We start from the raw sequence: 15,244 nt of genomic DNA, 5'->3' as shown, positions 1-15,244 counted from the left end.
GGCATACCTTACACCAGCCGTAAACTTAAGTTTAACGAAAAATACACACTAAATTTTCATCAAAAATTGCCCAAAACCGAGTTAATTGCAATTACTCAAAAAAAGCAGTTTTTCGCAAAACTAAGTGGAAATGTAAAATTTTGGTGACAATTTTCACACGTCAGACAAATTCAACTAAATTTGAAGATAATATGTGGTGTTTAGGCAATTTGCACATTTCTCGTGACTTTATACATGGGTCGAACTTTTGCCCCGCTGATTCGAACTTTTGCCCCACTATGGGCCAAAAATTGTTTTCAAGCATTTATGCAAAAAATAATACACCTCAAAGCAACCTTAGATAGGCCTAGAAATGCCCTTACATAAAATATTGAAAAAGATTTTATCTTCAATTGTTACATTCAAAGAAAGTTTGACCAAAACTTACAATATTCACGTCGAAAAACAACAAATAGCCATAACTTTTCCAAATCTCAATCGATTTTTATGATATTTGGAGTAAAGTCTCTTACTTGAATAGCATTCGAACCACCATGACATTTATAAGACTTGTTTTGAATTGAGCTAGAAATCTTAAAAATAAACTCTTACCCCACTCGAACTTTTGCCCCACTTACTCTACATAAAAATCAGTATATACAGCATGATTCAATATGTTTAAGATGGCCGTTTTCTGATTTCTAGTAAACTTTTCAACAGTATTGATGGTGAGATTGAAGTATTTTTAACATTCCGAGGACATACCATGACCCCACAGTTATGGATCAAAAGTGTAAACGTAATCAATAATCACTGTAATATTTTTTTTCCAAAATAATTAAAATCTGCGTGCATACATCTGGAGGAAAGATTTGCATGAGTTTTGTGGAAAAGGAGGATTCTGTAGGAATCAATGAAAAAAATCGGTTTGCTATTCAAAATCGTAGAAATTAAAGGAAGGAATTTTTGCAACAACGCTTGTGGGAAACATTAGAAATACCTATCAGCGTTAGACTGCTGAGAGAAATTTTTGAAGAGTATTCTTTGAGATTTTGAAAGACCTTGTACATGGATGTCATCACGAAAAAAAAAGATCCGTAGTCAAATTTTAAATCAAGCGCATTTACATGATCTTTTTCATTCAGTATCGGTTTTCCCACTTTCTTTACATTTGTTTTCACCGCTCGTGTTTTGTATCGTCTTCAAGTTGATTAGTTTCCATTTTTGTCTTGCACTAGAATCTAGGCGTTCCGTTTAATCTTCTTGATTCCTTTTTTTTCTCCATCCTAACGCGTAAATATATAATTGAAAAGCTTTTTTTCACTTATCTTAAAAATAATAAAAAAAAAACACATGGTAAATTATTAATGCATAAGAATTCTAAAAATAGATCCTAGGTCCGTTCTTGCATCTGTCGTTTTTTTGTTGTTGCATGGTGTCGTTCTTTCACGCACGTTCTGTGCTGGTAAATGAATATGAGCTGTTTTTTTAGGGGACATAATTGAGCTACCGTTGGGGGGAAAATAGTTAATCAAAATTATACAATAGAAGAAGGCAGAATTGGTTTGCTTCGGTGTTGACTGCCCATACTCGCAATACAGTCCCATCAAGAAAATCATCATGTCGAGAAAAACGCATATAAACATTCATGCAAAAGAGTTCATTACACTGTTACTGATAGTGGAATAATTTCGTGGCATTACTAACACAGTATCATGGCAGTATAAGAAGATGTTCAACTACTAAAATATAAACAATGCGAAAGTTTTTTTATGTCCAAATCCAAACTTCTGCCATATGGGACTTGTTATCCGAGTATTTCTTTCGTCAAACGCAAATATACCCGCATACCAGTCCCATTACTTGAGACTCGCTTACTATGTTATCGCGTCACCCTGACACTTCTCAAAATTACAAAAGATTTCAAGACACTTTTCCTCTTGCAGTCGTTAGTAATCGTTTCCTTTAATTGCAATAGTTCCTCGAAATTATTAAACTATACGGTGGTGAAAGTGTAGAATATTTCTCTGGGTTTGATTTTACCCATGCGGCCGGACAATACTAAACATTCACGTTGGATTTCAAGCATGCTACGGTGTATAATCGAACAATGTTTGAACAATCTATTGACGACAAGTTGTTGCAAATTCGCTAGCTACCTGCTGTTTGTCCTGGGCATTAGATGTCGCCATTACTCAATTTTACCATCCCTATCGACGATGCCCGTGAATATTTGCGCATTCATATGCTAGTCCAAACACGTCACCCTTAATGTCTTTGGAAGATGAGCCTGCCGGAGATTCCGAATGTTGAAGCATAATGTGTTTGCATAGTAGCAATGTTTCAGAGGTGAGCTATTTTGCTTTCTTTATTTAGAGGATCGCTAGGATACATTTCTATATGTGGCTCTACAACATATCGCACCAGGCATTCTGAAAAATAAAATCGTCTCAAGTAAGAATATTGTATAATCTTCATCTCAGGTAGGAAATTTATATGATTTCTCTTTCTAATATGATGAAGACTACGATACAAAATTACAGAAATCATAAGAGGAGTCGATTTGCTTGAATTTCATTTCTCTGTTCACAGTTGGTTGGTCTTCAATAATTTATCTAAAGTAGCTTAAGAAAACATAATGTTCCTAATAAAAGTTATGACTTCTTCTTGATTTTCTGTTGGTACGGAGGTTCATGTTTAAAATAATGTAAGCCTTTCGTTACTGTCTATTTTCCTATCATGTACTTAATCGCATATTGTATGGTCACCTTTACAAGAGAAGAAAAAAACATAAAACTATTGGTCATTTCCTACACAATGTTTTGATAATATTTGCTACCGTGAGTTGGTTTGACTTCGATCGTCTCCATAAAACCTTTCTTTACCCTTCCGCTTGTATCGAGCTGTGTGAGTGCTTGTGATTAAATAACTATTACTTTCAATATTTTTGGAGGATATTGGCTAAAGAAGGTTATTTCGTTTTTACAGTTAGGCATCCTAGCTATAGTGGTTTGTTTCATTACATATTGCAATTCACCGACACCATCTCTCCTAGTATTCTTTCTTCTTCTTCTTCTGATGGAAATGAGGTTTTGTAACCAATATAAATCTTCCCGTCGCGCACGCACTTTTGTCCTAATCAACAGAAACGGAAAATCTCAACGGTGCCTTTCTTAATAGGTGATCTCTTGGCATCTCCCTGAACCTTTTTTCTAGAGCTATAGATTTTGCAGAGCAATTTTGAACGACAAACGACTATTGTTTTTGTCAGACGCGCGTTTTTTTTTTATTTGATTTATCCTACCATTTTTCTCTGCGCCTTTCTCGCAGTTTAGCTTTAAGTTAGTTAGTTTCAATTTGTTTTGAACAACGTTTCGTGTTGGCGCCCACTAAGCGTGGGGCGCCAATCGAATTTTCCTTTTTTTTTTTCCTTTCTTGCCATTCTTTTCTTTTACGTTTTTCAGGAACTTAACGTTTAGCGGTATAATAGTGTGTTTTTAGTACATAGTAATAGTAGTAGTCGTAGTTATAGTTATTAGTGTGGTTGTTCACTCGATGGCGAGGATTTCGTCGCTCCCGAACATTGTACATTTATAAGTCATTTTTCAGCATTGTGTTTTGAAATGTGGTTGAACACTGTGTATAGCTTGTAGTTTGTTAAAAACTTTCGTTTGAAAAATTGAACATTCTGCTCATCGACCGTGAATTTATAACCCGTATGTGATTTGAATAATAATATCATATCTTATTTTTGTATTGATAAGATATCAATGCCGACGATTCGAAAGTATCTCGATAACCCTTCAAATTTTTAGACTTTGAAATTAAAAACCTGAACATTTCTCATTTTCTTCATAACCGGTGTTTAGTAAAAACTGAGAAATATTTTCAATACCTTTCTGTAATCAAAGTAAAGAGCATATTCTTTTTTCTCGGGTGCTGTCTGTTTAATCGAAAATGGCGTCGAAACAGTAACATTCCGCGAGCCTGTTGTACGGTTTTACAAAACGCATGGTCATCGTGGAAATAAGTTTACGGTAGACTACTTTCGAGACGAAAACGTGCCCGTGAGTATAGTTAACCGGATCCTGGCATGCCTGACCGTGGAGCGGAAGGCCGTCCGGCGATGCAAATGACGAAGAAGAAAAAGGAAGCGTTGAAAAAGCTGTGAGCACTTGCCGAGAATATCAAGCTCCCATTCCTTGATTCACCGAAGCTTCAAGATGATCAGATTACCTTACCAGTCAGGCTAAGGCCTGGGTGGCCTCTGCTGTACGTAGGAGACGTCTCAATTAGACTCGGTCCATGGCTGCCCGTCGCCAGCCACGCATGTTTTCGAGAACCATTTTCACCGGGTTGTTATCCGACATTCTGGTGACATGTCCGGCCCACCGCAACCTCCCAATTTTTGCTAGCTGGACGATGGTTGGTTCTCCCAGCAGCTGATGCAATTCGCCTTCTCCACATTCTGTCATCCATCTGCACTCCGCCGTAGATGGTCCGCAACACCTTCCGTTCGAAAACACCAGGAGCACGTTGATCCTCTGCAAGTAGGGTCCATGTTTCGTGCCCATAAGAGTACCGGTCTAATCAGCGTCTTGTAGATGGTTAACTTCGTGCGATGGCGAACTTTGCTCGATCGGAGCGTTCTGCGAAGTCCAAAGTACCGTTTTGTCTCAAATTCCGAACAGACTCATATTCCGAACACTCGGGTTTGTATGGCGATTTGGTTGAAATGTTTCGCTGAAATATGTCACCAAAAAACCAGGAAATGGCAATCAATTGCAATTCAATTTAAACGTCTCTAATATAATTTATACCGCGGGAGTAGTGATGACTCTCTAGTTTCAGACCAGTAGAACAAGCTAAGAAAATTATTTGCGAAATTATTCACTTGAATACGATTTATTCGGGTTGTTCGGAATTTGAATCAAGGTGTTCGGAATATGAGACAGAATGAGCACAGTGTTCGGCATTTGAATCAAAATGTTGTTTTATGCTTTTACCTTAAAACAATACTTAAACTAATTGAATCAACATTATTATGGGTACACCCAACAGCTAACAGTAAGACTTTGCGAAGAAATTAAAATTTTCACAAATATCAGCTAATTTATGCCCATCAGATGCATTTGAAGTCACTGTTGGCCTTAAGTGTTCGGAATATGAGTCAAAACGGTAGGCACGATTTCCAGCAACGATGCGTCTCTGAATTTCTCTGCTTATGTCATTGTCGGCGGTCACCAGTGAGCTCAAGTACACGAATTCTTCGACAACCTCAATTTCATCACTGTCAATCTGAGCGCGAGGTGGGGGACGTGCCTTGTCTTCTCTTGAGCCCCTCGCTATCATGTACTTCGTCTTCGACACATTGATGTTCAGTCCGATTCGCCTAGCTTCAGCCCTTATTCGAATGTACATATCCGCCATCGTCTCAAAGTTGCGTGCAACAATATCAATGTCGTCGGCGAAACCAAGTAACTGAACGGACTTTCTGAAGATCGTGTCAATCGTGTCTATCCCCGCTCTTCTTATCACACCCTCTAAAGCAATGTTGAACAGTAAACACGAAAGGCCATCACCTTGGCGTAACCCTTTGCGAGATTCGGAGGGACTCGAGAGTTTCCCTGATACTCAGACTACGCACATCACTCGCTCCATCGTCGCCTTGAGCAATCTTATCAGTTTGTCCGGGGAACCGTATTCGTGCATAATCTGCCATAGCTGTTCTCGATCGATTGTATCATAGGCCGATTTAAAATCGATGAAGAAATGATGCGTGGGTACACTGTATTCGCGGCATTTCTGCAACAACTGGCCGATGGTGAATATTTGGTCCGTTGATGCTCGTTCGCCCATAAATCCTGCCCGATATTGTCCAACGAATTCTCTAGCAATTGGTGATAGACGGTGGCATAGAATTTGGAAGAGTACCTTGTAGGCGGTGCTTAAAATTGTGATCGCACGAAAATTGGCGCAATCCAACTTGTCGCCCTTTTTGTAGATGGGACACACGACACCTTCCATCCATTCCTTCGGTAATACTTCCTCCTACCAAATCTTGGAAATAACCCAGTGCAGCGCTCTTGCCAGTGCATCACCACCGTATATTAGCAGTTCGCTCGGTAGTTAGTCCACTCCAGCGGCTTTGTTGTTTTTCAACCGTCTAATCTCCGTTTCTACCTCTTGGAGGTCTGGAGGCGGAAGTCTTTCGTCGTCCGCGCGTGCTCCCAAAGTAATTTCCGTGCCACCTTCGCTACTGGCCACATCACCATAAGGTGCTCGTTGTAGTGCTGCCGCCACCTGTCGACCACCTCACGTTCGTTAGTGAGAAGATTTCCGTTACAGTCTCTGCACATATCAGCTTGTGGCACAAAGCCTTTGCGTAAACGGTTAAGCTTCTCGTAAAACTTCCGTGTGTCTTTAGCGCGGAACAGCTCTTCCATCGCTTCACGATCTCGATCTTCATGATGGCCTTTTTTTCGCTGGAAGGTCGAGTTTTGTCTGTTCCGTGCCTGTTCATACTGTACCTCGTTCGCTCTCGTGCGGTGTTGTAGCATTCTTCTCATTCTTCAACTGCTCGCATTCGCCGTTGCTGCTGTTGCGGTGCTACCTCTGGCGGATCTTATGTGCCTCCAGCCATATTCAAGAGTGTCGGCGCCAAACTGCTCTTCCGTTGGTAGGGCCACTTCCAACTGCTGCGCGTATTCTTGGGCTACTTCTGAGTCCCGTAGCCGCTCAATGTTAAGCCGCGGCGTTTGGCTTCGACGCGAGTTGGTACATTGGTAATGTCAGAGAAGAATTTTCCGTCGATTAGAACGTAGTCGATTTTATTCTCGGTTCGATTATCTGGTGATCTCCAGGTAGCCTTATGGACATCTTTGCGGGGAAACAGGTGCTTCGGACTACCATACCACGAGAGGCTGCAAAGTTAACGCATCGTTGGCCGTTGTCGTTAGATACGGCGTGCAGGCTGTTCCGCCCGATCACCGGTCTGTACATCTCCTCCCGTCCTACCTGTGCCTACCTGCCTATATATCAGGCGTAAGGAAAGGTATGCGCGTGGAAGAATGGAAGCGTTAGGGAAACGGTTTCTTGTCCGTCTCTGGTTCTAGCGCACAGTATTTCGATCGGCCGAAATCGTGAACTTAATTCTGTAGCACCTTTAAACGTGATTTTTTCGGAATGGTGTCTTCGGACGAAAATTTTCTAAAAATATAGCGCATATATTGACGGTAAATGTTAGTTCGCAACTTTGCCACGGGCGGCGCTGCGATTTTTTTTTTTGAAATGACGATCTTTAAATATGATGTCTTTGGCAAAGTTGTAGATAATTCAAATACAAACAACTTTGCCAAAGACACCCAGTGTGTATTCAGCCGCGTTTCCAAAATACGGGAGTATTTTATGAACGACCCCCCAAAACTAGTTTTTCTCGTATATTTTGAAAATGCGAATTTTCCGGTAGCAACAATGTTCTACAAAATTGTGTTAACAGTCAAAATGTATCATTCTCTAGAAGACACTAGGTTTCTAAAGACCAAGGAAAAGCAGTTATAACCATTTAAGTGCAGAAATCAGTCATTTTTGGGGTCCGTGTGTTTATTCGGGTGGCAGCTGGTGGCAGATGAAACCTAGTAGGGTTAAAAATACACCATTAGTAGTTGTAAATGTCGATAGTGTCATTAGTATCCACGAGTATCCCTTTTACTTAGAGGAAGTTTCATCAATGACTCTTATTACCCTGAAGTACTTAGTTATGTGATGGATAGAGGGCTATGTGACTCCAAACTTCTTCTCTTTCTTCTCCTTGACACATTATTCATCTTTATTCACACACTCAATAGGTTCCAAATACTTTTATGAAGAAAGTTCTCAATTAGTCTTTACAAAATGACTCGCCATACAATTATTTTTCGCTTGCAGTTTTAGCTATTTTTCGTACATAGACACTATAGTAAGTGCAAGCTATGCAAATTTGGTGAAATCTGCTGTTGAGAAAAGAATAAATCATTGAATCACTATTCTGTGAATCAAATCAGTGTTTAAATGTTAACGCAGTTCTTATGGCTGCGACACTCATTTACAAAATGATCTGATATTGAGGCACTTGCCTGATTTTGGATTTGAATTTGATACATCACTTAATTTTCTACTCACCGCATCGTTCTTGCACGTGTCATGTAGTAAACACTAGCCTGCTAGTTTATCTTTTTGGTCTTTTAGTGCTATTATTCGACCAATTAAGCATGTCAGTTGTATAATGCTAGCACGCAGAGCGAATTAAAGTGCTATTTGATTACTTGGGATGTACGAAAAAACGCAAAAATCTCAAGTGAAAAATAGTTGTAGGGCGAGTCATTTCGTAAAGCGTCTTTTCAGGAGATTGAGAACTTTCTTCAAAAATGTATTCGGAACCTATTGGTTGTGCGTAATGATGAAGAATGTGTCAAAAAGAAGAAAGAGAAGAAGTATGGAGCCACATAGCCCTCTACCCATCATATAACTAAGTACTACAGGGTAATAAGAGTCATTGATGAAACTTCCTCTAAGTAAAAGGGATACTCGTGGATACTAATGACACTACCGACATTTACAACTACGAATGATGTATTTTGAATCCTACTAGGTTTCATCTGCCACCAGCTGCCACCCGAATATATACACGGACCCGAAAAATGACTGATTTTTGCACTTAAACGGTTACAACTGCTTTTCCTTGATCTTTAGAAGACTAGTGTCTTCGAGAGAATGATTGATTTTGGCTGTTTACATAATTTTGTAGAACATTGTTGCTACCAAAAACTTCGTATTTTCAAAATATCGAAGAAAAACTAGTTTTAGGGGGTCGTTCATAAAATACTCCCGTATTTTGGAAATGCGGCTGAATACACACTAGGTGTCTTTGGCAAAGTTGTTTGTATTTGAATTATCTACAACTTTGCCGAAGACATCATATTTAAAGATCGTCATTTCAAAAAAAATATTTTCGCAGCGCCGCCCGCGGCAAAGTTGCGAACTAACATTTACCGTCAATATATGCGCTATATTTTTAGAAAATTTTCGTCCGAAGACACCATTCCGAAAAAATCACGTTTAAAGGTGCTACAGAATTAAGTTCACGATTTCGGCCGATCGAAATACTGTGTAGCGTTTGCCATGAACGAATAGTTTGAGTGTGATAGATTTAGAATGGAAGATAAAATACATTTACAAAATACGAGGAAAGCGACGGGATTGAACCCATGACCTTCTGCTTATGAAGCAGAAGCGGTAGCCATCAGACCACCAACCCCGTTATTCATTGACGTTTTTTTTTGAAGAATAGTTACTGTTTTTTTAAATAAAAAATACTATCGAAAAGTACGAAATATATCAAGTGAAAACTTGTCTCCTCGAGGGGAGAAAAACTTGCCAGGTAGACTGGAAAGAAAAGTCAAAGACCAGAGCCGAAAACGATTTTCAGTTGTAAAAAACAAGTAGCTTCTGCCACCGACATTTATGGTGGCTCCAGAGAGGACCTTTGGAGGATCTTCTACCAAGCGGTCTGTTTGCGAAAACCGATCCCTACATCGGAGATACTACACAGTTTGCAAAATTTGAAAGTTTTTAAAAGAATCAGTTGCTTGTAATAACAAGATTGCAGACAATTATAAGAGCCCACATAGCCGTAGCGATAATGAACAAAGTGTGTCTGTTTATCTTTGATTGAACCCTAATCTTGTAGCAATACCTCCTAACGCTGCGGTGTATCTTCTTTCTAGAAACGTTTCGATATAATTACAAGCTAAGAAAAAGCTATACACAGATTGTTCAACCCTTAGCGTCGCAGAGAATATCGAATTTTGAAAAAGAATTCCCTAATTTTTCCGTACGCTTGCTAAATTTTAGCTCCCATCCCTTGGGATAATCCTAGCGTTTTGAATTCACAGTTTTATACACATCTGTTCCGCCGCGCAAAAATTTGTTTATAACAATTCTAAACTTTATACACCTTTTCCGAGTGCATTCACTCACTATATAGCAAATAGAATCTGAATTGAATAAGTGCTAGAGCTGTGGTGCCATCTATCGGCCACGAACCCGGGGCAGCGTCACATTTCACGATGATTATCAGAACAACCCAAAAAGAAAAAAAAATAATCACAAGTGTACGTCGCCAATGATTTGTCAAGATGTGCACATAATACAGTTTTAGTTGAGATATTCACGGCCACCGATAAAGTCCGACTAGTAAATGGGTACATGTAGTGAGAAACAACGATATTAAAGTCGAAGAAAAATGAATCCACTCGAAACTTTTTTTCACAGTATTTCACAACTTACACAACTTCATTCTTTTATTCTTATCTGCTTAGTCCTGCTATGGAGAGTACGTGTTCCTTCAATAATGGTCAATCGCGTTTAAATATTGCCTAGTCTTCTCGATCAATCTTGCTAAATACTCTTAACTCAACATGATTACCGCCAAATGTACCATATTTCCAACAATGTCGGATCCGTGTGGTTCTCGCGTGGCATGAACTGGATCAGCGATCGCTTGCCTTCATGCCCTCTTTTATTCCTATATGAATTCCGATCAAATTTGTAAACTACTATGTACATAATCAAGCAATTGTTGGAAGGTGTAATATACAGTGAATGATCATATTGCGGCACAAATAGCCTTTACTAACTCGTCGCTACATCAAGTAGAACGTTAATACGACTAATAAACGGTTGATAGAAGTTACATCGATTGTAAACAACTTGTAAAGGGATCCAAAAACAAAAGTAAATAAGTATTGCGTCCTTTTCTCTAAAACAAATAGAATTAAATTCAAAAGATAATGAACGTGTGGACTTCTCGGGCACCGTTCAGAAAATGTAAACGATAGAAAGTGTTAAATCAAAACCGAGTAATGCGGGAAAAACCATCGGCAAAAATCCTCAACTGTTTGAAATATGGTTCGGCAACGGTGTCAGCTCTGCTGTTTCAATGCTACTGTATTGTACAATCATTTCTAGCGTTCTTTCTAACAAATCCTCACTTACTTCATATACCGTTTTATCTTTCTTTGTGTTCTGTCGAATCATCACCATCAACTGCCATTGGTTGGTTGGTTTGTTCTGCCGCCCGATTTCTGTTGCCGTTCGGTTTTCTCTCTCCCTGTTGGTTGCTTTTCTGTTGCATCTTCTTCCGATGTGAGGGATGATGGGTAAAGGGGAATTAGACTACTAGTATTTTTTTTATTTTTTTATTATATTATAAATCTTCTAAAATTGTTGTATTCCATTCTAGGCCTGTAACGAAAGATCATAGAAAAAAGTTTGAACATTACAGTTAGATCTGGGCATTTTGCGAGCCTAAAGCTTCGTTTCTTCAATAGACCACGTCCCAATTCCTTTCCAGTTTTCCTTTGAAATCACACATTCGGATGGAATCTTGACCAGGATTCGGACGGAATCATGAACAGAATTCGAATGCAATCTTGAACAGGATTTGTATGGAATCCTCAAAAGGATTCAGATTCCGAATCCTGCTCAGGATCCAGACGGAATCCTGAGCAGGATTCTGATGGAATCCTGAGCAGGATTCGGATGGAATCCTGAGCAGCATTCGGAAGGAATCCTGAGCAGCTTTCGAAAGGAATCCTGAGCAGGTTGCGGAAGGAATCCTGAACAGGATTCGGAAGGAGCCCAGAACAGTATTCGGAATGAATCCTGAACAGGTTCCGGAAGTAGCCCTGAACAGTATTCGGAAGGAATCCTGAACAGGATTCGGATGGAACTCTGAACTGGATTCGGTTGAAATTCTGAGTGGATGATGAACAGAATCCAGATGAAATATTAAACAGGATTCTAATAGAATCTTAAACAAGATTCGGATAGAATCCTGATCAGGATTCGGGTGGATTCCTGAACAGGATTCGGCTGGAATCCTGAACAGGATTCGGGTGGTATCCTGAACAGGATTCGGGTGGTACCCTGAACAGGATTCGGGTGGAATTCTGAACAGGATTCGGGTGGAATCCTGAACAGGATTCGGGAGGAATCCTGAACAGAATTCGCATGGAGTCCTGAACAGAATGCGGATGGAAATTTTCGGGTGGAATCCTGAAAAAGATTCGGATGGAATCCTGAACAGGATTCAGATTGAATCCTGAACAGGATTCTGATGGAATCTTGAACAGAATTCAGAAGCAATCCTGAACAGGTTTCGGATGGTATCCTTAAAAGGATTTGTATGGAATCCTGAACAGGATTAGAATCGATTGATGAACAGTGATTGGATCGAATCTTAAACATAATTATCCACAAGGTTTGAGGAAAATCCAAAGCCAAAGAAAACGGGAGAAAGGGGATAAAGATGTTTTAATTTTTGCATGGCATAATCAATGGACGTAATACTCACTATGAAATCGGTAGCTCCGGATACACCTCCATCATTTCGTCCTGAGGCGAAGGCCGTGGCGCAAATGGCTGCAAATGGGCCGGCGTATGTCGCGCATTGGGTCCGGCTACGAACTGCGTACTTCTCGCCGCTGACTGCTGCTGTGGCGGTTGCTGCTGAGGTTGTGACTGTTGCTGTTGTTGTTGGTGCTGTTGCTGCTGGAACACCATATGATGGGGCATCGGCTGGGGCTGGTGACTTGATGGCATTGCCTGTGACCGGGGCATACTGAGCATCTGTTCATCCTCCAGCGTTATGACGCCGTTTCCTATCGCACCGCCCATCCGATGGTGACCGTGGCCCCCATGATGGTGATGACTACTGTGACTGCCCATGTGATGGTGATGATGGTGATGACTGCCGTGGTGAGGCCGCGGCGTCCGGCGGGGTGACCGTGCCGTCACGACTCGTGGCTGTTGCATTTCTTCCAAGACAGAGGGGGCAACGTAGGTGAATCCCTATTTGGAAACGAAAGTTGATTAACATTTTGTCTGTGCCAAAAACACATAAGATCTTATTACCCTAAAATTAAAATTTTAAAAACTTCACAAAATATGAACGGATTTTCAATTGTCTTGCTGTTTTGGATACATAACTTCATTTACTTTTAGAAAAAAATACAAGAAAATTTAATGTGGAAAAAGTTATAAAAAATAGCGAAATTTTGAAACTCAAAGACAGTTTTGTATGAAATTATGCTTTTTTCTACGAATATTTACGACAGGAAAAGTACCACTATATTACATTGGTTTGTTGAGAATTTTATGCATGATAGCACTAACTCAGAAAACATTGTTTTTTGTTTCCCCTAAGCGACTAGGATCTTCTGTAACTGGATATTAAGATGGCTGATGTGCTGACTACCACTACAAGGCGCTAGTGAGCATTGGAAATTTTGAACATATATATCGGCCGACCCAGTTTCGATAGAAAGGCTGGTGTTTTCGGTAATGTTGTTCGTTAGATCGTGAGCTGTACGCTGCATGTCTGAGGAAGTTTCGCATAAATACGTTTGGCATAATAGATGTTTCGCCTAAAGCAAGTATTTTAAAGAAGGCTTATAATCCTCTTTATGCCAAATGTCCAAGAAAAAATTAAACGAATCGTCTCGTCACCACTAGAAAGGGCTAGTGACCATCAAATATTTTGAACTCATATCTCACGATGCAGAACAGTTGAGAAGCCAATGTTCTCAGAGCAAAGTTGTTCGTTAGGTTCAGGTTTACTTCCTATAGGGTGACCTGTAAGTTTCACTTTGTCTCAAATTTCGAACATAACTCGTATTCCGAACAGCAGCCCTTTCAAAAGTTGTTTTTATTGGTTTGTTGTTAAGAACTTGCAATGTAGAAGAAATAGAGTCCAAATTTTTTTAATGAAACCTTGTTTTAAATTAATAACACGAAAGACCATGTTCTTGCAACTACTTTAGCATTTTTCCCCGCTCAAGTAACGACTATATAATATTTAAAATTTAGTTTAAAAAAATGGTTGCAAATATAAACTTGACACTGTTTGCTCCTCTACTTTCCAAAATATCGCTTTCCCTTGTGGTGTTGTCCAAAAATGACAACAATATACTAGGAGGATTTGATGAACACTATCATTAAAGCCTTAAAATGCCTAAAATAGCGTCTTTATGCGTTTAAAAAAATCTCGTGGTTCTCAAGAGATTCGTTTAAGAAATACATCAGTGATTCTTGTAGTAATTCAGGTAAGGATTTCTGCAGGATAATTTCAATGCATTGTTCTAGGAGCTGCTTGATCCAACATTTTTTTCTGAAATTCCTCTAAAAAGTCTATAAGAATTCATTCCAGGACTTTATCAGTAATATTACCAGTAATGCTCACAAGAGTTTTCTAAAGATATCTTTCCGGAATTTCTTCAGGCATTCATTTGAAGGATGTTTCCTAAATTTCCTATAGAATGTCTTGAGGCAAATGTACAAAGTTCCTGAAATCGTTTTAGGATAAACCTAGAGAAGAACCCATTGGGTAGGTTCCGGTAATATTCATTCATAATTTCCATTAATCTTTCTTGGAAACCTCCTACTAGAAATTGATTATCAAAACAGATCATGTTTGTCGTCCACTTAGTCGACAAAAATGCCACAGGAGTTTTAATTTTTGAAACGGGGGTTGCTCCTGTCTGACATTTTCACACCTTGGACATGCCCTATAGCAAGTGCAGCGATTGACAATAGACTGGCCTGATCCATCTGACAAGCCAATCGAGCCCGCTGTCACCATAGAAGATGTTGTCTCCATCCATGTCGATGGACTGGACATTTTGGAAAGGACATGGAAAACAAAATACACCCAAAATCTCAATAACCGTAGAAAATTAATTGGACTATAACCAACAAAAACATTTAAAAATTGAGTTAACATGCGTTTCTGGTCTAAACTTAAGCCACAGACAAACAGACATCACACTCTCATCGATGTCTATCGACCACATTCTCAACGGTCGATTCAAATATATGGTAGCTGGCCAATTCACCACTTGCAGCGCTCGCATCGTTTTTGTTCGTGTTTGACGTTTACACACTACCGCCACCTGTTGGCCCATCGGACAAACACAGTGATTTTAGCATTGGGCGTAAATGTTCTCGCGACTATGATTTTGGTCGCGATGTGTTCTAAATGCTACGTCTGTACTTAAGCGTTTGGTACTAAAATTAGGACAGGGCTTTAGGACCATATTTGAATGATTTTCTTGAAAAATCACTGTAACGGACTAACGATTGGAAACTCGGATCATGGAACTATAAGTCTCTCAATTTCTAGGGAAGTACTCGCATTCTTTCTGTTAAATTGAGGGTCCGCAAGTTC

At 39.6% G+C, this 15,244-nt stretch overlaps 1 protein-coding gene across 3 annotated transcripts; it reads right to left on the bottom strand.

Moving 5' to 3' along the window:
- Positions 1–9,450: 9,450 nt before the first annotated feature.
- On the bottom strand, positions 9,451–12,895 carry LOC110681021 (uncharacterized histidine-rich protein DDB_G0274557-like). 3 transcript variants are annotated; one of them, XM_021856782.1, is made up of 2 exons: positions 12,374–12,894; positions 9,451–11,262 (listed from the first exon to the last, which is right to left on the bottom strand). In XM_021856782.1, coding segments are annotated over exons 1-2 (462 nt in total). In that variant the 5' UTR covers positions 12,835–12,894; the 3' UTR covers positions 9,451–11,261. The 3 variants fall into 3 exon arrangements, with proteins under 3 accessions (XP_021712474.1, XP_021712475.1, XP_021712476.1); XM_021856783.1 differs by having other exon boundaries at positions 9,451–11,155; XM_021856784.1 differs by lacking the exon at positions 9,451–11,262 and adding an exon at positions 12,149–12,258 and having other exon boundaries at positions 12,374–12,895.
- Positions 12,896–15,244: the final 2,349 nt, after the last annotated feature.

Source organism: Aedes aegypti, unplaced genomic scaffold (assembly GCF_002204515.2).
Source record: "Aedes aegypti strain LVP_AGWG unplaced genomic scaffold, AaegL5.0 Primary Assembly AGWG_AaegL5_hic_scaff_2357_PBJ_arrow, whole genome shotgun sequence".
Classification (NCBI taxonomy): Eukaryota; Metazoa; Arthropoda; class Insecta; order Diptera; family Culicidae; genus Aedes; species Aedes aegypti.
The sequence above is the reverse complement of the archived record's forward strand: the minus strand, read 5'-3'. Positions and strand labels throughout refer to the sequence as shown.

Bases quoted from the DNA above. Each gene is read 5' to 3' on its own strand.
- LOC110681021 (XM_021856784.1), bottom strand. From the start codon at position 12,834: ATGCAACAGCCACGAGTCGTGACGGCACGGTCACCCCGCCGGACGCCG.